This window comes from Mytilus californianus, unplaced genomic scaffold (genome assembly GCF_021869535.1).
Source record: "Mytilus californianus isolate M0D057914Y unplaced genomic scaffold, xbMytCali1.0.p SCAF_14, whole genome shotgun sequence".
In the NCBI taxonomy this organism is placed as follows: Eukaryota; Metazoa; Mollusca; class Bivalvia; order Mytilida; family Mytilidae; genus Mytilus; species Mytilus californianus.
The window spans coordinates 10,817,621-10,844,653 of record NW_026262626.1 but is presented as its reverse complement, the minus strand read 5'-3'; the positions used below and the strand labels follow the sequence as shown (position 1 = coordinate 10,844,653).

General features: G+C 33.8%; 2 protein-coding genes across 3 annotated transcripts in view; both read left to right on the top strand.

The window, feature by feature from the left end:
* The first annotated feature begins 926 nt into the window (after positions 1-926).
* Positions 927-27,033, top strand: part of LOC127724185 (uncharacterized) — a 36,743-nt gene continuing 10,636 nt past the window's right edge. The window contains exons 1-6 of one of the 2 annotated variants that reach the window (XM_052231086.1): positions 927-1,057; positions 17,771-18,512; positions 20,400-20,529; positions 22,465-22,627; positions 23,199-23,361; positions 25,135-25,283. In XM_052231086.1, coding sequence (XP_052087046.1) covers positions 17,793-18,512; positions 20,400-20,529; positions 22,465-22,627; positions 23,199-23,361; positions 25,135-25,283 — 1,325 coding nt within the window. In that variant the 5' untranslated portion in view covers positions 927-1,057; positions 17,771-17,792. Of the gene's footprint in view, positions 1,058-15,777; positions 15,904-17,770; positions 18,513-20,399; positions 20,530-22,464; positions 22,628-23,198; positions 23,362-25,134; positions 25,284-27,033 lie in introns of those variants that run through there. The other variant, XM_052231085.1, reaches the window with a different exon arrangement.
* Positions 10,052-12,035, top strand: LOC127724199 (uncharacterized). The gene is made up of 2 exons (XM_052231099.1): positions 10,052-10,315; positions 10,885-12,035. Exons 1-2 carry the CDS (start codon positions 10,231-10,233, stop codon positions 11,397-11,399), a joined length of 600 nt encoding a protein of 199 aa, XP_052087059.1. The 5' UTR covers positions 10,052-10,230; the 3' UTR covers positions 11,400-12,035.

The following is a 27,033-nucleotide window of genomic DNA, read 5'->3' as shown; positions in this document are numbered from 1 at the left end:
ACCATATTTTAGAACCAGTAACATCAGCAAAATATCTCGGCGTAACCTTACAGTCTAACTTAAAATGGAACAATCACTACGACAACATCATATCAAATGCAAATAAATCTCTTGGCTTTCTGAGGAGAAACTTAAAAGTATCAGACACCAATATCAAATCTCGTGCATACCAATCCATAGTGAGACCAAAACTTGAATATGCATGTAGTTTATGGGATCCGCACACATCAGAATATAAAAATAAGCTAGAAATGGTACAGAGGCGTGCTGCCCGTTATGTATGTAACAACTACCACAACACCAGTAGTGTTACATCCATGTTAAACGAACTACAATGGCCCTCACTAACTGAGCGTCGCGTCAAAACCAGACTAATCATGTTCTATAAAGTAATACATGGACTCATCGCAATTCCATCACTAGTCCTTATACCATCAGATACTAGAACAAGAAAATCACATACCCAAACATTTCGGCAAATATCCACCTCTAAAGACAGTTACAAATGGTCATTTTTTCCGCAAACAATCATCCAATGGAACATGTTACCACAAGTTGTAGTAGCATGTCAAACAATTGAAACCTATAGAGATCAGTTGACACCAACTGTTCTCCACAACATAAATTAACTCTATAAATACCAATGTACATATTTTTAATCACTTGTTGTCTTTGTTTCATGTAAATATCACCAAGTATTCTACAAATTTAAAGATAAATTTTTGTTCTATATAATTTTAATCATATACTCCGCGCATGCAACAGTTCGTAATCTTCAATATAAATGAAGCTGTAACTGTATACCAGAAGAAGAAGAAGAAGAAGAACCAGACATATTGATTGTTACTTTTTTCCGGATAAATTAACGTCTCACTTCCGATCTCTGTATAAATTACATATTTTCTTCTTGACACATGGCGGGAAAATGTTCCTATGAAAAAAAAGGACCAGTGGCCAAATATGTGCGTGTGAACAAAAAACCAACATACTATAGAACTTAAAAAATCTTTCATCCAAATAATCCTGTTTTAGAAATACATACTTAGAGTTAGACAAGGTATTGGTTATAAAAACAAAGAGATGTGGTTTATTTGGCAACTACACAACTATCCACTACACTCTACAGAGGGGGAGGGGGTAGGAGGGAGTCCAATCCCGAAATCTCGAGTTTATTTTTGCTTAATCCCGATTTCCCGGGTCTTATTTGACAATATCCTGAAATACCGATAAAATAACATGCTTTTGGGCAAAATACATTAATTAATGATTGTATACTGTTCAAAGCAATCAGTCAGTTTGTTGTGCAGATTTCCTGTATCTTATTAATATAATCTAGTGAGTCTAGTTTAAAACAAATGATATATATGGAGACTGAGACATTCAAAAAATTAGAAGACACTTTCTCTGAATTGTTCGAATGCTGTCATCAAATTTGGTAGCATTTTCTGATTTTATAAAAATGCTAACTTTTCTTTGCTGAATGGCATTGTTATGGTTTCATTGTAGTAGGCAATGATGCCCTTGATTTTGATTTCATTTTTTGCATCATCATATTCATCCATTTTTCGTCTGCTATCGGAAGACAATCAATAATTAAAAAACAAAATCGATATCTTTATTGAACTAATTACGGATTATTGATCACTTAACCATAACCAAATTAATGACATCATTACTGATACACATTGTTGTCATTGTTGATCATTTTTAACTGTTTTGTTGAATGTAATTTTTTTTGTACACAATGTTATAGATACTTGATCATACTTGTTAAAAGTACAAACCTGAAGAATGTTAAATCAATACACGCATGCTAATTTTTTTTGGGTCTTCAAACAAGAGTCCCGATAGATAAAAATCCCGAATTCCCGGACGTTAATACACGTAAATCCCGTGTCTTGATTAAACTAAATCCTGAAATCCCGATGATAACATAGCTCGTTCCCGAAATCCTGAACTTAAAAATTGACAATCCCGGAGTCCCGATAAAGGTCCTACCCCCGACTACAGTCCAAATTATGTTGATGAAAGCAACTACAGGTCAAACAGCATACAACGAGCTGATGTCATGAGAAAACCCCCCATTCTTGGAGTGGGAGCTTCCTAATTTGTACAACTTGGAAGACAACCCACCAAATGGGGAACTATTCCCCAAATAAGCAACAATCCATATAAATTAAGTACTAGTAATCATTTGATAGTGCAAAAGTTATTTTTTTACTTGGGTCTCTCTCTACTTTAATTGGCACAAATTTATAGAAAATGGGACAACTTTTTCAAAACAATCATATTTTTAGGCAGTTAAGCTGCCTTATGCGAGCACCCTAGATTTGTGTTCTACCCAATAAATGCTGAAATATGTGCCATTGTTATTATCTAGCTGGCTATTATGTTATTTATAACTAATTGGACATTTTTTTAATACTTTTATTTCTGGAATACAAAAAATATGACCAGAAAAACCTTAAATGATCGTCGAACTACCTAAAACTTTTGAAGTTGCACATAGGAAGTAGTGCTCAATAGAAATCCGTATGTAGTTTATTATCCCCTGTGCTTTTGGCTACGATGTCAAAGAACAGTTGTATGAAATATTTCATCGCCGAAAATCGGCAATTACAAGTCGTTTATATTTCCCAAATGGCAAAATGCGCAGGAATATTGTTCATGTACAACAAATCTCTATGATAGAGGAAATAAAGTTATATAAGTGGGCGGTAATTTTTAACTTATCTTGCCAAATAAGGTTGTTGTTATTTTATGAATGAAACGAGGTCATGAAACAGATGCGGAAATCGACGTTGATGGGATGTTTTAAGTAATGTGGACAACTCGTCCCCTAGACAAGTCGGATCGAATCCACTCAAACCGTCTAAGAAGACAACTTTGACCGTTTGTCAGATTTACTTAGGGTTTCATAAAATATTAGACTAACATGTCTAGCGGAGCCATTAATCTTTTGTTTGTGCATTGGGGTCTATTTAGGGGTATTTGGAGGGGCCTGAAGAAGGTAGGGGTTTACTATAGAACCCTCATGATGGGATTTTATTTTTTTTTATTTTCAAATGACTATTTCTCGAAAACAGTAAGTGATAGACACATGCAGTCTTCAGTAATGGGAACAGGACAATAAAAAAAATCAACAAAAATATAGGGTGAGTCCCTGGGGGTCATCCCAACCCCCTTCAATTTGAAATTGTACTTTTATCTTGTAAACCGTCGCGATCCCCACCCCTAAACAATATATATACTTGTCTGGGACAATAAAAGAAATCAAATGAAAATAATTTGGGGGAGTCCCCAGTGTCATCCCACCCCCTCCTGTTTGAGAACTTGGAAATGGTTGAGATCCCCACCCCTAAACCATATATATTCTTGTATGGGACAATAAAACAAATCAAATGAAATATAGGGGAAGTCCATGGGGGTAACCCCCACCCCTTTCTTTTTGATAACTTGTAAACGGTCAAGATCCCCACCCCGAAACCATATATATTCTTGTATGGGACCATAAAACAAATCAAATTAAATTTAAGGGAAATCCCCTGGGGTAACCCCCACCCCCCTTCTTTTTGAAAACTTATAAACGGTCAAGATCCCCACCACTAAACCATATATATTCTTGTATGGGACAAAAAAACAATTCAAATGAAATAAAAGGTGAGTCCCCTGGGGTCACCCCACCCCCTCCTGTTTAAGAACTTGTAAACGGTTGAGATCCCCACCCCTTAACCATATATATTTTTGTATGGGACAAAAAAACAAATATGAAATAAAGGGCGAGTCCCCTGGGGATCACCCCGCCCCCCTTATATTCTTACCCCACCCCCCTTCAATTTGAGAATGTGCTTTTATCTTGTAAACGGTTGAGATCACCACCCCTAAACCATATATATTCCTGTTCGTCATTTCAAGAAGATTTGAATGACATACAGGGTTAATCCATAGGCGTCACTTATGCATATCACAAACCAATTTGTACTGGACTTTGCCCAATGTCAGGCGACCATGGGAATGACGAATTATTGGAGCTTTATTTGGGAGACTTCGTAACAGCATTCTGTTACAATTATTTCTTGTCATGTATGGGACAATAAAACAAATCAAATGAAATATAGGGGGAGTTCATGGGGATACACCACCCCCTCTTGTTTGAGAACTTGTAAACAGTCAAGATCCCCACCCCTAAACCATATATATTCATGTATGGGACAATATAACAAATCAAATGAAATATTTGGGGAGTCCCTGGGGTCACCCCACCCCCTCCTGTTTGAGAACTTGGAAATGGTCAAGATCCCCACCCCTTAACCATATGTATTCATGTATGGAACAATAAAACAAATCAAATGAAATATAGGGGGAGTCCCTGGGGTCACCCCACCCCTCCTGTTTGAGAACTTGTAAACTGTCGAGATACCCACACCTAAACCATATTTATTCCTGTTCATCATTTCAAAAAGATTTGAATGACATACAGGGTCAATCTCCTAGGTGTCACATATGCATATCGCTTTACTAGACCAAACCAATATGAACTGGACTTTGCCCAATGTCAGGAGACCATGGGAATGACGAATTATGGGGGCTTTGTTTGGGAGACTTCGTAACGACATCCTGTTACAATTATTTCTTGTTTATTATAAAATTTTATTGATGCAAAAAATGAGTCTAGGTTAATTGAATTTACTTTAATTATTTATTAAATTATTTCTGGGCCTATAATAATTTTCATTTATGGCTCATTTTAAAGAAAACATATAAATCTTTCAAGCAGTGTAAAGCCCGAGAATGTTTGACCAACTGTTTTATAATCACCTGTCATTTTATTCCAAACTTGGTATGGAGTAACATCATGCATATGGGGGTGAAGATGGGGGTCATTTACATTGATATATGAGTTGCTTTTGAAAACCTTGATGAAATATTAATTAATTTGCCTTAATAATCAATTCATTTAATGAACATAAATGTACAATATACGAACGTTTAATATTTGTTCTTTCAAATCTTAAAAAAAAATTGAAGCAACCCTGTCACAGTTTTCATAATTACGTTTGCCTTGGTTTTTGGTTAACTGCCTACAGCGCTTACAGTGCTTTGATTTTATTTTGGGGTTTGAAAAAAAAAAATAAATTGGTCAATTTTTTTAAAATTTTTTATCTTTCATAGGCTTGTTATGTAGCTTCTCAGTACATCAGATATTGGACTAATCATTTTTTGGAAAATAGCTGCTTTTTTTAATAAATATATGCCATTTTGAGTATAAATTGTACATTCAAAAAACATTTTTAACACTGGAAAACTATTCCTTTATATGAGGGATAAATAGTTGCTAATTTGAGCAGAGACATACACATGTGTATATATGTCTCTGATTTGAGGGAACTATTCCCCATTTTGTGGTTTGTCCCTAATCTGTTGTAAACAACTTGTCCACCAGTCTGTTCGCACTCATAAACTTACCCCAAAACACAAAAAAACTTCCAATCACTTAATAATATAATCCATTAAACACTTCCTGTTTAGTAATACTTTGAATTTTTCAATTTAGAATATTTCATCACACTTTTCTCGGGTACTACTGAACAGAATTACTTCATGTTTAATCAGCAGCTTGACAGTGATGAGTTGTAACGAGTGAGCACTGTTTTAGCTCACCTGGCCGAAAGTCCAAGTGATCTTTTCTCATCACTTGGTGTCCGTCATCCGTCGTGGTTGTCTTCACTCATCGTCGTCATCCGTCGTTGTTAACTTTAAAAAATCTTTGACTCTGAAACTACTTAGCCAAATTTAACCAAATTTGGCCGCAATCATCATTGGGGTATCTAGTTTATAAAATATGTCCAATGATCCTGCCTGCCAACAAAGATGGCCGACATGGCTTAAAATAGAGCATAGGGGTAAAATTCAAGTTGTGCTATTATTTTGAAAACCGCTATGAAAAGAGAAAATCTGACAGGGCAAAAAAGTTCAGAATGTTAAGCTCTACCTATTGTTTGTTTACGTCCAAACTGCAGCCAACTTCTTGTTGGAGTTATTGCCCTTAGATGATGAATTTTACCATTTTTAAAAATTTTTGCCTATTATTTCAAAAATTATAATAGACGTAGAAACTTTGAATAGCAAAAATGATCAGCAAGACAAGTGCTGCAAATAAGTCTACATGGCCGAAATCTTCAGTCGACTCCTCATTAGAGCCTTATAATGACGATTTTTATATTTTTTTTTGCGTTTTTGCCTAATATCTTAAAAAACTATATTAGATAGATAGGAACTTTAAATAGCAAAAAAATTATCATCAAGACAAGATCTACAAATAAGTCAACACGACCAAAATTCTTAGTTGAATCGTTATTGAAGTTATTGCCCTTTAATGATGATTTTTCTAAATTTTGCCTATTAACTTGAAAACTGTAATAGATAGATAGAAACTTTAACTAGCACAAATGATCAGCAAGACAAGATTCACAAATAAGCGATAATGGCAGAAATCTTCAGTCGACTCAATATTGGAGTAATTGCCCTTTAATAATAATTTTTAACGTTTTTTGCCTGTTATCTTGAAAACTGTAATAGATTAATAGAAACTTTAAACAGGAAAAATTATCAGCAGCATAAGATCTACAAATATGCCAACATGACTGAAATTGTCAGTTAACTCTTAATAGAGTTATTCCCCTTTAATGATGATTTTTACTAAAATGTGGCCATTGTTGAAGACACAGGTGAGCGACACAGGCTCTTTAGAGCCTCTAGTTTTAAAGATCTGTCCCATACCTACTTCCTGTTTTCATGAACTTTGAATTAGGAGTGGGGGTATGATTAGTACAGATATTAGTCCATGCAATTTTGTTTAACTTATTTGGGATACTGAGTACAGACTGCCCAATTAGAAAATCCCTCCAGATTTAGAATCCCAAAAGGGATTAATTTAGGATCCTGTCACACTTTATCCATAATTATGCATTTTTTATGGTGCTACACTTGATTAACCTATTGACACATTCATACAACAGTCACTAGCATTTCCTTTAGTGAAAGTTCCAATATAAAATGATAAATACTGCCCATAAAGAATTTTAAATACGGTAGATTAAAAGTATCATATGTATTAATATAAACTTGTATGTTTTAATTAAGTCTCCCAAACGAAGTTTGGGAAGACTTATTGGTTTTGCTCAGTTCTTCTTCTTCTTCTTCTTCTTCTGCCACTTTTAAATTTGAACTTGTCCGCACCGTTCTCCAAAACCGCTTGTCAGATTAACTTAGGGTTTCACAATATGTTAGACTAACATGTCTAGTGGTGCAATCAGGGTTTTGTTTGGTCAATGGGGTTTATAAAGGGGTACTTTGAGGGGCAAAAAGAAAGGAAGGTTTTACTATAGAACCCTATGGGATTTTATTTTTAAAAATTTAAAAATGATTATAAATTGAAAACCGTTTGTGATAGACACAATCTTTTTAATTGAAAATGTTCTGAATGATAAAGCACATTAAATGAAATTCAGGGTTAGTCCCCAGGGGTCACCCCCACCCCATGCCATTTAAGAAAGTTCTCGTATCTTGTAAGTGGTCAAGATCCCCACCCCTTAACCATATATATTCTGGTTTGTCATGCTAAGATGGTTTGAATGATATACAGGGTTAGTCCCCATAGGTCATCCCGACCCCCTGCCATTTGAGAAAGGTCTAATATCTTGTAAGTGGTCAAGATCCCCACCCCTAAACCATATATATTCTGGTTTGTCATGCGAAGATGGTTTTAATGATATACAGGGTTAGTCCCCAGGAGTCATCCCGACCACTGCCATTTGAGAAAGTTCTAATATCTTGTAAATGGTCGAGATCCCCACCCCTATACCATATATATTCCTGTTTGTCATTTCTCGAACATTTGAATGATGTATTTGGTCAGTCCCCAGGGATTCCCCCCACCCCCAATGTTCTAGTATCTTGTAAATGGTTGCGATCCCCACCCTTAAACCATATATATTCCTGTTCGTCATGTCTCGAACATTTGAATGACGTATAGGGTCAGTCCCCAGGGGTTCCCCCCCACCCCCAATGTTCTAGTATCTTGTAAATGGTTGATATCCCCACCCCTAAACCATATATATTCTGGTTTGTCATGCCAAGATGATTTGAATGATATACAGGGTTAGTCCCCAGGCATCATTAATGCATATAACTATTTTTCACTGGACTTTGCCCAATGTCAGGCGACCCTGGGAATTACGAAACATGGAAGCTTCGTTTGGGAGACTTCATAACAGCATCCTGTTACAGTCATTTCTTGTTTCCATAGCATTTAAACCAATTGGCCTGCGTCATTGTGAGAAAGGGACCAAAATCGTAACCCTGAGTGATGGGAGAGAAATGGGTACAGGGTTAATATATAATTAAGTATATTAGTTACATTTCAGTCTCAGCAATCCTATAAATGAGGTTTGGATAAATCAGAACATAAAAGAACAACTTTCCAATCATGCAATATCATTCTAAATTGTCTGGTTGGTCCATTGCCTTTTTGGTTGAAACCAGTAAATTTAAAAAATACACAAATCAACTGAGACATCTAGATGTTATACACTTTAATTACATCATTAAAAATGTGAGCAAAAGGAGTGTGTTATTGAAGATTCTATAAACTCTTTATGAGCAAAAAGAGAGTGTTATTGAAGATTCTATAAACTCTAATGAACAAAAAGAGAGTGTTATTGAAGATTCTGTAAACTCTTGTGAGCAAAAAGAGAGTGTTATTGAAGATTCTGTAAACTCTTATGAGCAAAAAGAGAGTGTTATTGAAGATTCTATAAACTCTTATGAACAAAAAGAGAGTGTTATTGAAGATTCTGTAAACTCTTATGAACAAAAAGAGTGTGTTATTGAAGATTCTGTAAACTCTTATGAACAAAAATAGAATTGCCTGAAAATTTACACATCGCCAGGTAAACTAAATTTGCGACAGTAAATGGACGTCCGCAAAGCTTCAAATACAATACAGTTATCTATATTCTAATGCAAAATAAATAAATCATTCAATTTTAGTCATTATTTTGATGTATATTTTCATTAAACGAAAATTCCGCGAAATGATGTTATCTTCTTTGGTGCCTATACTAGGTGACGTCGTAGGTTTGCTTCCGGCATCAGACGTAATCACTGCGTGTTTTCTGGCTTCTTGTCCACTTCAAAATGTAATAAAATTTGATAAAAAGAAGATTTCTATGTGCAAAATGTGAGTTTTTTGCTTATTATTGGAGAAATTACATGTCAATACATTCTGGAATTCAAAATGTGGGCTTCCTTAGTTACAGACAGAGAGATAGAGAATTTTACGCTTATTGTCATCCAATCAGAACCATTGAAACAAAATAATTGCATTAGAATGAGAAAGATACATACAGTAGAAAAAGCAAATCAGGAAATGAGAATATCTTTGTTTTCACAGATTACATACACCTCAAAATTTTGTTTAAAAGCAATAAATTCTTAGCAAAAAAAGATATATTTTCTATCAATTTTATTCTAATGTTTTTAAAGGCAGTGCTTTAATGCCTTTCTAGTTGCCGGGTTAATCCTTCCTTCCGCGATATCCAACTTATCTACGTGGGGGGTCATTAGACTCCAAGTAGATCCGGAAATGTTGAATTCTCTCCTCTTCTTATTGCGATTTAAAATGTTTTTTGTTTCATTTCATTTACATTGGGAAATAGAGAAACGATCATTGTGTTTTTTTAGTTTTAAAAACTTTTGATATATTAGTATTTTGCATTATAAGCAGTCAACCGATTGACAAACTAGAATTATTTGAATTCCGTGTGGAAAGAGCTCGGGTTAATTTCGAGTGTTATCTGCAATCTAGATGTTTATAAATCATTTCAGTCGTTGATATAATAATTAAAGGTCGACTGAACATGAATTATATTATACAATTTAAAGCGCATTTCTGTTTATGCACATGAACCCGTCTAACGTTATTTTCGCAGTTATATAAAGTAGCAAATTATCGTTCCTGAATAGGTGGCGCCGTGGTAGCGGATCCCTCTTCTTCCGGTTTCTGCACTGTGCAACTATTTCAGTTATATTTTTAATTAACGATGCCAAGTACTTGTTGTTGTGTACCTGGATGTCATTTAAGAGGAGGACATGCATTTCCAAATGACTTAAAAAGAAGGAAAAGTTGGATCAACGCCATGGCCCATACGCAGATTGGACGAGAACACGATGATATCGTGGAGTCCATCTCAATCAGCTGTTGTTTGCAAGGCACGTTTTACTGAAAAAGACTACGTGCAGGAAACTATTCATGGTAAAACTCTATTTTCTTTGTGAAATATATAGTTATATATGTAATCGCCATGCGAATAAACCAAAGTCTGTTTACAACCGCAATTATCGTTTTAGAATAAAAGGGGGTGGGTAATTCAAGACGTCATAATTTTTTGGATTACGATTCAATGTGATCTGTTTGAGATTTTTTGGTGATTGCTACAATTATAATGATTTCTTACAAGAGGTATATCATACTGAGAATTATTTTAGCAGTAATTATGCTATGTAGTAATGACAGGAATGCATAAGCTATGCCTCATAGACTTTCTTGAAAAATATCAATGACAATGTTAACAGGAACAAAACAATGACATGCTCTCATCTATATTATAGTTATTTAGGTACAAACAATGTACGTTTGTTGCATAAGTCTCTCATTGTTTGTCCTTTGGATTTACATAACATACATTGAATCAGGCAAACATAGTTTTATCCAGATTGTAATGAATAAATCTAGTTAATATTTCGCCAGGTAGTATAAAGTATACATTGCTAATGGAAGTTCATTTAATTATAAAAAAACTAATGTTTTATAACCTTTTTCAGGGCGCAAACCCACCATACAGAGACTTAAGTCTACTGCAATTCCCAGCCTATTTTCCTGGACCAAGCAAGAGACTGAATCGTCCGCAAAAAGAAAAATCAGGGCAGTTTCCTGTGAAAACAAAAGAACTAAACTTGATGAATATTGTAGTAGAAATCTAGAGGAAAGTTTTGATTGTAAAGTTGGTTTTCCTGAAGAAGTCATTCATACTGCAGAAAGGATTTATGACTGTCCACCACCAACTGCCGAGCTAATGTTGAGCTTCACAGATGGAATTACGCAAACACCATCAATGCCTATGTTTTCAGCAGAGTATTTTGAAGTGAAGACACTTGACACAGCCATGCATTTTTATACCGGTTTAGAGTTGTATACTAAATTTTTATTTGTTTTGACCACACTTGGTCCAGCAGCACATTGTTTGAGATACATATATTTTCAAATTGATAGGGTGTCAGTTGAAAATCAGTTTTTTTATGACTTTGATGAAATTGAGGCATCATACAACCAACTTTGAACTGTCTAGATTCTAGATTGAATCTAGTGTTAAGAATATTGTGTATACATGGATTGTTTTTATGTCTAAACAGTGGTGTGAGGCTAACACTTGGCCATCTAGTGGTTTAGTCAGGTATTTTTCACCATCCAACTTCAAATTAAAGTTTCCTACGACTTGGATTATTATTGACAGCACAGAATATCCCGTGATAAAACCTAAAGCTCCTAGAGCTCAGGCAATCTTTTCATCAAATAAAAACAGAAACACTGAAAATTCTTGAATGTTCGACACCTGGTGGTTTAGTCAACTATGTCTCTATGTCACATAGAGCGAATTATTGGACTTGGCAAAACATACAAAATTCTAATAAATCCTATGAATGGAACTGAAACAAAACTTTCATCTGAAATAACATTTAGTTGTTTTATGTTGTGTAATTTTAGAACTTGTATTGTGCCAAAGGATGCATAAATAAAAGTGACGCAATGAATTTTGTTCTGATATATATATATTTACAATTACATGCACATGTAAATTGTAATGCATATAAAAATAAGGAGATGTGGTATGATATTCAGTGAGTTTATCAAACTAAAGTGCATAAGAAATGGGTTTAAGCAGTTACAGTTGTTACTGTCACCGTACAATCTCCAACAATGAGAAAAACTCGTACCCTGTAAAAAATTTCAGAGATCTTACAACTAAGTTTTGTTGTCTCACCTTGACTTTGGTGAATTTTTTATATCTGTTGTTGTAAATATAAAAAAGAAGATGTGGTATGATTGCCAATGAGACAACTCTCCACACATGCACAAGAGACCAAATGACACAGAAATTAACAGCTATAGGTCACAGTACGGCCTTCAACAATGAGCAAAGCCCATACCGCACAGTCAGCTATAAAAGACCCAGAAATGACAATGTAAAACAATTCAAACAAGAAAACTAACGGCCTATTTTATGTAAAAAAATGAATAAATATAACAAATATGCAACACATAAACAAACGACAACCACTGAATTACACTTTTATAGGCTCCTGACTTGGGACAGGCACATACATGTACATACAGAATGTGGTGGGCTTAAACATGTTAGCGGGATCCCAACCCTCCCCCTAACCTGGGACAGTGGTGTAACAGTACAATATAAGAAAGAACTATAAAAATCAGTTGAAAGAGGCTAAACTCATCAGATGGATAAATACAAAAACAAGTGGACGTGGTCAGGTAGTTGTACATCCAAACAACAAAAAGACACTAAGTACAAATCTGAGAGTACTCGCAGTTACTGACAGCTAGTTCAAAGCCACTAACAACTGATAAAAAAATCTTGCATCTAAGACTAAATTATCAATCCGTAAGCTCCCTTTAGAATTTTATAAATTTTAGATTTTACATTTCTGAGTTATGGGGTTTTATTCATTAAAAAAGGGGGGATTTTCCAGTTTTTGGACAACAACTCGAAAATGCTTTAAGCAGTTCACATGAAACTTTGGTGAATTATTTATAGCTATTGATGTAATCTCCCTATTGATTTTCATAAATTTCAAATATGACATTGAGAAGAAATTGAACTTTATTTGTTTATAGTCTGGCAACAGATTTATTAAGTATTGCACAACAGCACAGTGTATTGCACAACAGCAAGAAATCTTTAATTGAATATAAATTCAATTCATATAACCGATCTCAAGTTCATTGACTACATTTATTCAGAAACTATAATATGTCAAATATTTAATTACAATCCAAATTCAGACCTGTATCAAGCTTGAATATTGTGTCCATTTTTGCCCCAGCTGTTCAGGGTAGTACCTCTGCGGGTGTATCCAGCTGCGCTCAGCGAATCAGTTTATTTCTTAATAAGAACTCCTTTTTATACGACCGCAAAAAAATTTTTGTGGTCGTATATTGGTATGACGTTGGCGTCGTCGTCGTCCGAAGACACATTAGCTTTCGCACTCTAACTTTAGTTTAAGTGAATGGATCTCAATGAAATTTTAAAATAAGGTTCAATACCACAAAAGGAAAGTGGGGATTGATTTTGGGGGTTATGGTACCAACAGTTAAGGAATTAGGGGCCAAAAATAAGCATTTTTGTAACTTCCAGACATAACTTTTGTGTAAGTGTATGGATCTCTCTGACATTGTACCACAAGGTTCCATATCACAAAGGGAATGCTGGGATTGATTTTTGGGGGTAATTGCCTCCAAATTTTAGGAATTAGGGGACAAAAAGGGGCAAAAAACAAGCATTTTTCTAGTTTCATGACAATAACTTGTGTGCAAGTCTATGGATTTCTCTGACATTGTATCACAAGGTTCCATATCACAAAGGGAATGCTGGGATTGAATTTGGGGGTAATTGCCTCCAAATTTTAGGAATTAGGGGCCAAAAAGGGGCAAAAAACAAGCATTTTTCTAGTTTCATGGCAATAACTTGTGTGTAAGTGTATGGATCTTTATGAAATTGTACTACAAGGTTCCATATCACAAAGGGAAAGCTGGAATTGAGTTTGGGGGTAATTACCCAAAAAGTTTAGGAATAAGGGGCCAAAAATAAGCATTTTTCTAGTTTCCAGACAATAACTTGTGTTCAAGTGTATGGATCTCTCTGAAATTGTACTGCAAGGTACCATACCACAAAGGGAATGCTGGAATTGATTTTGGGGGTAATTGCCTCCAAATTTTAGGAATTAGGGGCCAAAAAGGGGCAAAAAACAAGCATTTTTCTAGTTTCATGACAATAACTTGTGTGTAAGTCTATGGATCTCTCTGACATTGTATCACATGGTTCCATATCACAAAGGGAATGCTGGGATTGATTTTTGGGGTAATTGCCTCCAAATTTTAGGAATTAGGGGCCAAAAAGGGGCAAAAAACAAGCATTTTTCTAGTTTCATGGCAATAACTTGTGTGTAAGTGTATGGATCTTTATGAAATTGTACTACAAGGTTCCATATCACAAAGGGAAAGCTGGGTTTGAGTTTGGGGGTAATTGCCCTAAACGTTTAGGAATTTGGGACCAAAAAGGGGCCAAAAAACAAGCATTTTTCTAGTTTCCAGACAATAACATGTGTTCAAGTGTATGGATCTCTCTGAAATTGTACTGCAAGGTACCATACCACAAAGGGAAGGCTGGGATTGAATTTTGGGGTGATGAATCATAAGGGGGTTCAAAAAATTTTGGGGGGGGATTCTTTTTCCTTTTTTTTCTTTAAAATTTTCCATTTTAAATTGGTTATTTCTGATTTATATATAAAAGCAAATAATAATGATATGGTTTGAATAGGTAAATTAAATTTTTTTAAGTATCTTAGACCACTTTCATTCTGTGTCAGAAACCTATGCTGTGTCAAATATTTAATTACAATCCAAATTCAGTGCTGAATCAAGCTTGAATGTTGTGTTCATACTTGCCCCAACTGTTCAGGGTTCGACCTCTGCAGTCGTATCAAGCTGCGCCCCAGCGGAGCATTTTATTTCATTCATAAATTACTTTATGCTTGGAAATATAATTTTGCTTGGAGTTGAAAGAGTTGACATGTTGCAATGTACATTTACTCTACATAGTTCTATGGTACCAAATCAAAAGTTTATATAAAGAAAGAAGTCAAAGGTTTCCCATCATAGTTTAGTTACATACATTTTTTTTGTACCTGAGGTCGTTGAATATAGATCATTATATAAATAAGGAGATGTGTTATGATTGCCAATGAAAAAACTAAGGATTTTCTTATCCAAGGAATAGATTACCTTAGCCGTATTTGGCACAACTTTTTGGAATTTTGGGTCCTCAATGCTCTTCAACTTTGTACTTGTTTGGCTTTGTTACTATTTTGATCTGAACGTCACTGATGAGTCTTATGTAGACGAAACACACGTCTGGCGTATTAAATTATAATCCTGGTACCTTTGATAACTAATTTGACTATAAACATAGATAAAAAAGGTACAAACTGGACATAATGCACTAGTTCATAAACAAGTGAGAACAATCACCTTCATATAGTGCTCAGAATATGACATTCATAAAACTTATTCAATAGCATTAGAGAACTCTAAATCTTAAATACTGAAAGCCACCTCTGATAAGTACACTGTACTATACAAGATAATGATATAACTGGACTTAAAATACACACAACCTGTAATTAACTGCCTTTACAGCGCTTTCGTGCTTTGATTAAACTTATCTATTAAAATGAAATGTCAGATAAATTAAAGTATGGGGTTTAAGATTTGTTGGGAAATCGAGGCTTTCCAACACATACCACACCTAAAACACTATACACCTTTGTATTATTTAAAACACACTTTTATGTATGATCATTCATTAATATTCAAGTCATTTAATATGGCATTAATACAAACTGAAGGAAAAGTGACAATTTTTAAATACCTAATCATGCACTTATTGTTTTCTGTTTAAAATCTCGCATGCTTTGACAATCAAGTGAAATGAAGTGAAATTAATTTTGTTTACAACTTTTTTTGAGGAAATTTTTCAAACAAATAAGGTATTTTGAATTATATACTTAGAATACAGCAAAATAAGTGTTAAAATGCTTATAGTTATTTATTAATCAATGACTTATAAATTGTCCATTTATTACAATGCCATGTGTTTGAGAACAGGTAATTATTGGAGGTCTAATTCAGAAAAAAACATGTCTATTGCATAATTTTAACTAGTCTGATATAGAATTTAAACTTCTGATCTCCAATATAGGATTTAAACTTCTGATCACAAAATGCAAGTGTAATATGCAAAATGTAAAATGTTTAATTTAAAGTTTGATGTAATAAACCTATATATATTATATATGTATTATAGTATTTTTTTTCTTTTATGATGTTTTTGTCACCAAATAAGATTGTGTTAGACATTAAATTTAGAAAGCAATATATTCTTATTTTTTATATAGATTAGACCGTTGGTTTTCCCGTTTAAATGGTTTTACACTAGTCATTTTCGGGGCCCTTTATAGCTTGCTGTTTGGTGTGAGCCAAGGCTCCATATTGAAGGCCTTACTTTGACCTATAATGGTTTACTTTTACAAATTGTGACTTGGATGGAGAGTTGTCTCATTGGCACTCATACCACATCTTCTTATATCTATTAAACCAGAACAGTACTCTTATTTAAGCCCTTTGATCTTGATGAAAATTTGATATATTGGCTAATAAGGAATGAATGTAGAAGAAAGTAGAGAGCACAAAGTGTGTTTCAGGTGGTATAAAATTATGTTGTGTTGAGTCTCGATTAATTGCTGGAGGAAATTAAAGTCGGGCAACAGCAAAAAGAATGTGTATTACCTGTTGCATGCCCCCCCAAAAAATAGGGTTGGAAGGTCGAGATTTTTTTGTTCATTATCTCATCATGAAGTTATTTAGACTGTTTTTTCCGATAACAGTGGAGTCTATATATAAATTAGGGTCTGCCGTGCTCCCAGAAACACACCTATTTGTTTTTTTTTGCCTCGGGTGTCATATAAAATGTGTCTTCATATTGATCCTGTATCTTTACTAACAGGCCAATACAGCTTACCTAGACCTAAAATAACTGTACTTAGATATAGTATTGGATCAATCATCATGTAAACACCCATTTTTAAAATAACATTATAATTAATACAGTATCAACAATAATCATTTGCTGAAAATATTTTTATGCCCCACCTACGATAGTAGAGGGGCATTATGTTTTTCGGTCTGTGCGTCCGTTCGTTTGTTTGTTTGTCCATCCGTCTGTCCGTCCATCTGTCTGTCCCGCTTCAAGTTAAAGTTTTTGGTCAAGCTAGTTTTTGATGAAGTTGAAGTAACCAATCAACTTGAAACTTAGTACACATGTTCCCTATGATATGATCTTTCTAATTTTAATGCCAAATTAGAGTTTTGACCCCAATTTCACGGTCCACTGAACATAGAAAATGATAGTGCGAGTGGGGCATCCGTGTACTATGGACACATTCTTGTTTTTGGTGTTTTTGAAAGGATACCAAATATTTGATAAAATAATCTTTTGTCCCTGTCAGTGTGCTACTTTTGAAAAAGAAATTTAGAAGAGACGGTTTATCTTTTGATTAAAGTGAAACATAGTTGTCTTTGATCCTTTACAGAAAATTATTTCCAAAAGTTTTGTAGTCCAAAAGATCAGATAACATGTCATAGTGATCAGCTTCACTGATGTCTTCTGATTTGTTTGTGGTGTCCAGTTGCTGTTACATCAATGATGTTTATTGACTTTATCCCACATTTATTCTTTCGATTCATACATTATAGCACAAGTTTTGTTAGTACAGTCAACTTGAAACATGTAAAATAAATAATGTACCGGTATGTATATGCCTGTTTCAGTAATATAATTTTTTTTTTTTTTTTTAGAAATAATTCACAAGGATGGAAAATGGGTAATAAAGAGTCCAGCAATCTGACCTCCAGATCAAGTAATGAATCTGATGAGTCAGTGGATGTTCCTGATGAGACAACAACTATTCAAGGTCAGAGGTATGTCACTGGAGGAAGTATGACGCATAGTAGTCACATGACAGGTAGAAATGAAAATGACAATGATGATAACACATCAGTACCCCCACCCTATATACCTGATGATTTGATGCCATTGATGAATGAGTTTCAAGACCACAATTTACCTGTTTCACCAGAAAGTGAGGTGGATATACCTGTCTTTGATGAAGAGGACAATCATTCTACCCCAATTACAAATTATCCTCTGAATACTAATCAGAATGGACTAGAATTACCTGTGTATGACAACCACAGTACACCTGTCTCTAACAATTCAAAATCATCTGACGAGGAATCATCTGTAAATACTAGCAGTAGCCAATCAACACCTGACCAGGAAGAATTACCTGTGTATAGCAAACCAAGAGCACATGTGCATAGAAATAAGACTCCTGATAACGTGGCAGTGTATATCGATAAAGACGATCAAATATCACCTGATGAAGCACCTGTTAACACATCGAATAATGCACCTGACAATCGGGCACCAGATAAGAGCAGTACCACAGGTGGCATTACTCGAAGTAATAGTGTTATAAGTAGCAAATCGGAAAATTCTGAATTACAGGCACACACATTGTCACCACTTGCCTATCAGGTAAAAAGTTGTGAAATTTGTAGAAAGATAGTATATATATTAGCCTAGATATTGAAAAGTTAAGAATCACACAGAAAATCTTTGGAGTTTTTAGCTACTAGAATAATAAACATCAATGTCACACGAATTGCCTGAGCAATAAAAGTTTTAATTACTGTGGATTCATTATTATTCGTTGGATACCAATTTTCATGGATTTCGTGGGTAAAGGTGAACCACAAAATAAAATGCTCAACGAATGCCGAATTTTCTATAGGCTTGTATACAATCATTGGCAAAAACCACAATATAAATATCAACGAATATGTAAGTTTTCCTTAATCCACGAAAATTGGTGCCCACGAAAATAAGTGAATCCACAGTAGTACATACATGTGCAAAAACATGTGTTTTGGTGTAGTTATAAAAGTTTTAAATTTGGCAAAATGTTTAGTAAGAATAGCTATCTGTTAGAAGGATTTATAGGAGTAAATAGTTTGCTCATATATTGCAATCAAAGGTCTTTAAAAGATTGCATCTGTTATATACTTTTAATTACTTTAAACAACAGGCACAATATTTTTTAACAAGACTGCAAACAAATTAAATACAATAATATCTAAACATGCTAAATACTACTGGAAATATCTCATAATGAGGAAACTTTAGTTTAAGCAGTTTTTCCTTAGAAGTTTGAAAAGCCTTAACTTATGCAAACATGCAAGACTACATTCAAAATAAACTGTTTCTGATATCTGAAGACTGATTGATGTCTACTTAATATGTGAAGGATGCTATTTTGTATATTGTTCATACCTTTATATTTCTTATTCCAAAAGGACACATAATGGACTAATCAATCTTTTCTTATAGAAATAGAAGAATTTAAAGCAGTAAATCACATAACAATTTACATTTTTAGAAACTTGTTAAAATGTTTAAGCACAACTAAAGATGAGGTCATCTGAATTCCTTGAAGGTTTTTTTTCCCCAGAATTGTGTGAATTATAAAGTGATAGATAGTAGGATAACTAATTCCAGATCCACTTGTACCCTTTAGAATTCCAGAATAAATTTTAGGATTAAGTAATTTATTTCAAATGTTTGACTTGCAGACAGGGGAGGCCTAAACCTGGGAGTAATTAGGTCAAGAATGAAGAGTTTAGACCACAAAATAATGAAGGGAATATTGAGGCAAAGAAGGATTAAAGGGGATTGGATATTTTACTTAGGTTGGAGGGAAGTTAGATCAAAGGGAGTTTGGGTGCATGTTGTAGGGAGTTGAAATTTATTTGTCTGTGCAGCTCAGTCTCTTTTTATTAATTGAAAAATAGTTTTGTGTAGATGTGTAGTGCTTTGAAAGTAAAAATTAAAAAAAATGTGTCAAAATAATATTTCAACTGTGTCATGATGTTAAGCATGTTCGCTCCTCTTGTTTTTGAATTTTTGCCAGATATTTAGAATCCTCTAGTTTTATCCATGAAGTGCCATTAAAAATTTTGCCCACTAGCCCCGACTTTTCTTTCCATAATTTGATTACATATAGTTTAAAACGTCATCGTTGAAAATCTTGTGAAATCCTTGTTATTTTTTCATCGTTTTTGAAAGAAAAAAGGTGTTAATGTTAAATGTATGAAAAATCTAGAGAGAATTGTTTCCTGCCAAATTTTCAATGGCTTATATATTTTGAAAACAAGCACACGGACCCTTCATTTTTTTCTGCTTTTTTAGTTTCTTTATTTATATACTATCAATCTATAACAGTCTTTTAAAAAGCTTGTTATTTTGAAACAGAGTAGCAAACATCCTTAAAGTATCTTTTTTCAGACTATAATGAATTAAAAGATAATAGGTTCCAGTCTTTTGAATAAAAATGTAGTGTACTAAGATCTAATTTGTTTTTTTTAGAGATTGAGAAACTGCTTGTTAAATTTACCACTAGAAGATGGACAAGAAATAAAAGACAAAGCTGTAGAAAGAGTTGCCTCTCACATCTTAGTCCAAGACTATGATCCTAAAATTGACATTATAATGAAAGGTACCACAGTTGATTTAACTGGTGCAGCATAGTAAAGCAATTGTTGCATGCTGAAATATTTTGGGTTAGGTATTTCTGAAAGTTTATACATTATTATTTTCTAACTGGATTAATTTGTTCATGTCTGACATAGTCCTTCCAAGGGCATTCTACCAAAGTGTATGTGCCATGGAACTAAATTTCCAAACAGACTTAGGCTTGTATGTTTGTGTTATTTGTTTAATTGGTTATTTTTTCTTTAAAATACCATTACAATAAACTATTTAGCTCGGTGCACAAGAAGCACTTCATCAGGTACATTCAAGACTTAAGTTTTTCAAGCCAAATATGCAGAGTATTGGGGCGTTAAAACAAAAAACACCTAAACAGAGCAGCACTGTTGAAAGTTAGTTTTATCTGAGGTAGTTGCAACTATAGTTTTAATACAGTTATTGTAGATTCATTTATTTTCGTGAGTACCATTTTCTTTGGATTGAGAAAAAAATGCTTTTTCTTGGCTATTTGATTGCATGATATAAGCCTATGTAAATTTGTAAGTCATTAAACATTAAAATTTGTGGTTTACCTAAATCCATGAATAACCAATCACCAGTACCTAAATAAGACTTTTAGAAAATTTACCTAAATCTTGGAATAATCAATCACCAGTTCCTAAATAAGAATTTTAGAAAATTTACCTAAATCTAAAAATAATCAATCACCAGTACCTAAATAAGACTTTTAGAAAATTTACCTAAATCCAGGAATAATCAATCACCAGTACCTAAATAAGACTTTTAGAAAATTTACCTAAATTTAGGAATAATCAATCACTAGTACCTAAATAAGAATTTTAGAAAATTTACCAAAATCTATGAATAATCAATCACCAGTACCTAAATAAGAATTTAGAAAATTTACCTAAATCTGGGAATAATCAATCATCAGTATCTAAATAAGAATTTTAGAAAATTTACCTGAATCTAGGAATAATCAATCACCAGTACCTAAATAAGACTTTTAGAAAATTTACCTAAATCCACGAATAACTAATCACCAGTACCTAAATAAGAATTTTAGAAAATTTACCTAAATCTTTGAATAATCAATCACCAGTTCCTAAATAAGAATTTTAGAAAATTTACCTAAATCTAAGAATAATCAATCACCAGTACCTAAATAAGACTTTTAGAAAATTTACTTAAATCCAGGAATAATCAATCACCAGTACCTAAATAAGACTTTTAGAAAATTTACCTAAATCTAGGAATAATCAATCACTAGTACCTAAATAAGAATTTTAGAAAATTTACATAAATCTATGAATAACCAATCACCAGTACCTAAATTAGAATTTAGAAAATTTACCTAAATCTGGGAATAATCAATCATCAGTACCTAAATAAGAATTTTAGAAAATTTACCTGAATCTAGGAATAATCAATCACCAGTACCTAAATAAGACTTTTAGAAAATTTACCTAAATCCAGGAATAATCAATCACTAGTACCTAAATAAGACTTTTAGAAAATTTACCTAAATCCCTGAATCACCAATCACCAGTACCTAAATAAGAATTTTAGAAAATTTACCTAAATCTTGGAATAATCAATCATCAGTACCTAAATAAGAATTTTAGAAAATTTACCTGAATCTAGGAATAATCAATCAATCACCAGTACCTAAATACGACTTTTAGAAAATTTACCTAAATCCATGAATAATCAATCACCAGTACCTAAATAAGACTTTTAGAAAATTTACCTAAATCTAGGAATAATCAATCACCAGTACCTAAATACGACTTTTAGAAGATTTACCTAAATCCATGAATAATCAATCACCAGTACCTAAATAAGAATTTTAGAAATTCACAGTCCTTTGGTGACTGCCTCCTTGTCAAATATACAACCATTTGTTAAATTTGTTTTATTTTGTATTGATAATTACCTACAGGTGATGATGCCAAAGGAATTTTTGTCATCATAGATGGTAGTGTGAATGTTTTGTCAGAGAATGGGACTGATGTTTTGGCTACATTACATGAGGGAGATTATTTTGGTGAAATTTCTGTACTGTTTGACTGTCCCTGTACAGCAAGAGTCCAGACGATAACTAAGTAAGTGTAAAAATATAGCTCATTTCTTATAGTAAAAGGTCTTCATATTTGCGCTTAAAACAACAAAGTTTCAAGTTTTATAGACGTTATGATATTTTATATCCTCCTTTCTGTCAGCCATTCCATTTATTTGTAGGTGATCAATTCAGTTGTTATTTGTTTAGGTTGTTTAATTTTTATTGAATATCTTTGAAATATTAATATTGATCTCAAAACTTTGGATGATTTCAGTTACTAGACAAAAAGAAAATAATATGAAAAGGGGCTCATTATACAAATACATAATAATTTGGTGTCTAGTTTTATTTTTAGATTCTTTGAAAACTTATTGAAATCTCAAATGAATTTAGGAATCATCAATTTCACTGATCAGTTCTCTATATGTTATAATAATTGTGTCTTCATTCTAAGCAGTAGATTAGCAAGCAAGTCCCCCCAAAAAGGCTGTCAGACATCACATCACTCTTAGAAAAGGAATAGAATATTCTTGTTTTACTGATACATTTACACAGGGTTGTTAAAAATAAAGCAGAAAAATATGTAAATCCATATTTTCACCAAATGTTTTCAGATGTCAGTTTGCCGTATTGGAGGTGAATGCTGCTAAACGTCTGTTACGTAAAATTGATGTTGATCTGATAGATTATTTTGTAACAAAGAGGTATTTACCCACTAGTGATCACATGGATGTTAATAGGACACAGCGTAGACTGGTACTTTCATGCTTAAAGCAGGTTGGTATGAAATAATATCTATACTATAATTTTTTCCCAGGGATCAAAACAGATGAAGTTTCAATAATGACATAATAAAAATAAATATTTTAATTTGAAAAATAATTAATGAATTTTAAATCTGATGGCAAAACAGCATATATATATTTTGATATTTGTGTATCTTAATTTCTGGGGCCTTGGTGGCCCAGTAGTCCAACTACTGTTTCACTAGCCTGTCAACACTGAGGTTGTGAGTTCAAACCCTGCACGTGGCAGGTGTGCTCAACTTTAACCTCAACTGACTTGAATTGTCAGTTTTCAAGCCGAAGGTCAGTGGTTCTCTCTGGGCACTCCTGCTTCCACCACAAATAAAAACTGACTGCCACAAAATATCTTATAGTGCTGATGGTGGCTTTAAACACCATTCAATCAATCAATCTTAATTTCATTACAAAATTTAAAAAGTTATTTATAGTCACTCTAAATTATACTGACAAGCTGTTGTCAGGGTGTTGCATTCAAGGATCAAGGAGTACCACCAGTCCTGTTCTTGTCATCGCAACTCCTCTGAAATCGCACAACAGAATTTCATGAAACTTTGTAGATAATAAGGACATACCATGTAGATGTGCATATCAATAGGAAATTACGATTCAATTTTTTTTCTAGGAGTTATGTCCCTTTTAACATAGAATTTGGGCCAAAATATACTTTGTCATCGCAACTCCTCTAAAACCTCAAAACAGAATTTCATGAAACTTTGTAGATAATAAGGACATACTATGTAGATGTGCATATCGACAGGAAATTACGATTCACTTTTTTATCTAGGAGTTATGCCCCTTTAACTTAGAATTTTGGCCAAAATATACTTTGTCATCGCAACTCCTCTGAAACCACACAACAGAATTTCATGAAACTTTGTAGATAATAAGGACATACTATGTAGATGTGCATATCGACAGGAAATTTTGATTCAATTTTTTTTCTAGGAATTATGCCCCTTTAACGTAGAATTTTGGCCAAAATATACTTTGTCATCGCAACTCCTCTGAAACCACACAACAGAATTTCATGAAACTTTGTTGATAATAAGGACATACTATGTAGATGTGCATATCGACAGGAAATTATGATTCAATTTTTTTTCTAGGAGTTATGCCCCTTTAACTTAGAATTTTGGCCTAAATATACTACTGCAACAATTTGTAATCACAACTCCTCTGAAACCACACAAGAGAATTTCATGAAACTTTGTAATTAATGAGGACATAATATGTAAATGTGCATATCCACAAGAAAATTTTTATCAGTTGACTTTTGTAGAGTTATGAATCTTTGAACTTAGGAATTTTGTTTGTCCAGTGACAATGTTGGGGCGCAGGGTATGTGAGTGTACTCACAAATGTTCTTTAATTTCCGGATAATCTTCATCCGGTACTGTCAAGACCAACAAGTTTTGTATGATAAATGCATAAAATGTTTGTGACAGCTATATTAGTGATTTTCAATTTTTCCTGGTATTCTTATCATAATAGACCAAGTGTTCACTAACAACATTGTTGAAAATGTTCTCTAACATTGAGAGCCACGCTGGGCATGGGATTTCATATCTTCATTTAGACAAGATCGCAATATGATCATAGATGTTTGTAACGAGGCAAAGAAAACATAAGTTTAATTTCATAATTATATTCACCACCATTAAAATCATTGTATATATGATACATGATAATAAAATATTAAAAAGGAGTGCAAAATATTTATTGATTTCTCCATTTCCTTTTCTAGCTACCTGTATTTGAAAAGTGGTCTGAGGAAGCAATGAAAGAACTGGTAATGCAGATTAAACCAGCTCTAGTCATCCTGTATCAGGCCAATACATTGGTTATCTGTGAACAAGATCCACCAGTGGCACTGTATGTCATAATCAGGGGAAGGTAAGTCAAGATTAAACCAGCTCTAGTCATCCTGCATCAGTCCAATAAACTGGTAATCTGTGAACAAGATCCACCAGTGGCACTGTATGTCATCATCAGGGGGAGGTAAGTCAAGATAAAACCAGCTGTAGTCATCCTGTATCAGGCCAATTTACTAGTAACCTGTGATTAAGATCCACCAGTGGCACTGTATGTCATCACCAGGGGGAGGTAAGTCAAGATAAAACCAGCTTGTGTCATTCTGTATCAGTCCAATATTCTGGTAACCTGTGAACAAGATCCTCCAATGGAACTTTATGTCATCATCAGGGGAGGTTAAGTCAAGATAAAACCAGCTTGTGTCATTCTGTATCAGGCCAATATACTAGTAACCTGTGAGCAAGATCCTCCAATGGAACTTTATGTCATCATCAGGGGAGGTTAAGTCAAGATAAAACCAGCTCTTGTTATCCTGTATCAGTCCAATACACTGGTAATCTGTAAACAAGATCCACCAATGGCACTTTATGTGATCATAAGGGGGAGGTAAGTCAAGAGAAAACTAGCTTGTGTCATTCTGTATCGGGCCAATAAACTGGTAATCTGTGATTAAGATCCACCAGTGGCACTTTATTGTCATCATCAAGGGGAGGTAAGTCAAGATAAAACCAGCTTGTGTCATTCTGTATCAGGCCAATAAACTGGTAATCTGTGAATAAGATCCACCAATGGCACTTTATGTGATCATAAGGGGGAGGTAAGTCAAGATAAAACCAGCTTGTGTCATTCTGTATCAGGCCAATACACTGGTAACCTGTGAACAAGATCCTCCAATGGCACTTTATGTCATCATCAGGGGAAGGTAAGTCAGTGTTAAATGTTTTACAAAGTGAAAAGGTGTTGCCCACATAATATTTAACAACCTAAGTAATTTATACTTTAAATTAAAATATAGATTTCTCGATTATTTTTCTTATATACGCCAATATTAGGAATCAATTTGAATAAAATAAGTGTGTAAAATTAAAATGAATATAAATGACCACTGCCACCTTCCTCCAATTTGTATTATAAAAAAATATTGCATTTTTTATGCCAAGCAACATAAGTTAAACAATCTTTTTGTTGATTGGGCTAAGAAAATAACAACTATTACTGTATATTCAGAAATTATTGTGAGGTTTTTATTAATGCGAATAATGCGACTGGGTGGGAATCACAATAATAAGAACTCGCATTCTTATATCTGATACATATATCTGTATGCAGGTTTACTGAAATCGCAATAATTAATCTCGCATTTTTGTTCATTCTTTAAAAATCGCAATAATAAATGCACGCAATAATTTCTGAATTTACAGTACTTGTTACCTATATTCTGACATCGGACTCAGACTTCTTTTAAACTGAGTTTTACTGTGCATATTGCTGTGTGTTTGTTTATTCTACATTGGCTAGAGGTATAGGTGGAGGGTTGAGATCTCACAAAACATTTTAACCCCGCCGCATTTTTGCCCCTGTCCCAAGTCAGGAGCCTCTGGCCTTTGTTAGTCTTGTATGTTTTTTAAATTTAGTTCATTTCTATGTTTTGGAGTTTAGTGTGACGTCCATTTTCATTGAACTAGTACACATTTTTGTTAAGGGGCCAACTGAAGCCCGCCTCCAGGTGCGGGATTTTCTCCCTGTGTTGAAGACCTATTCGTGGCCTTCGTCTGTTTTCTGCTCTTTGGTTGGGTTGTTGTCTTTTTGACACATTCCCTATTTCCATTCT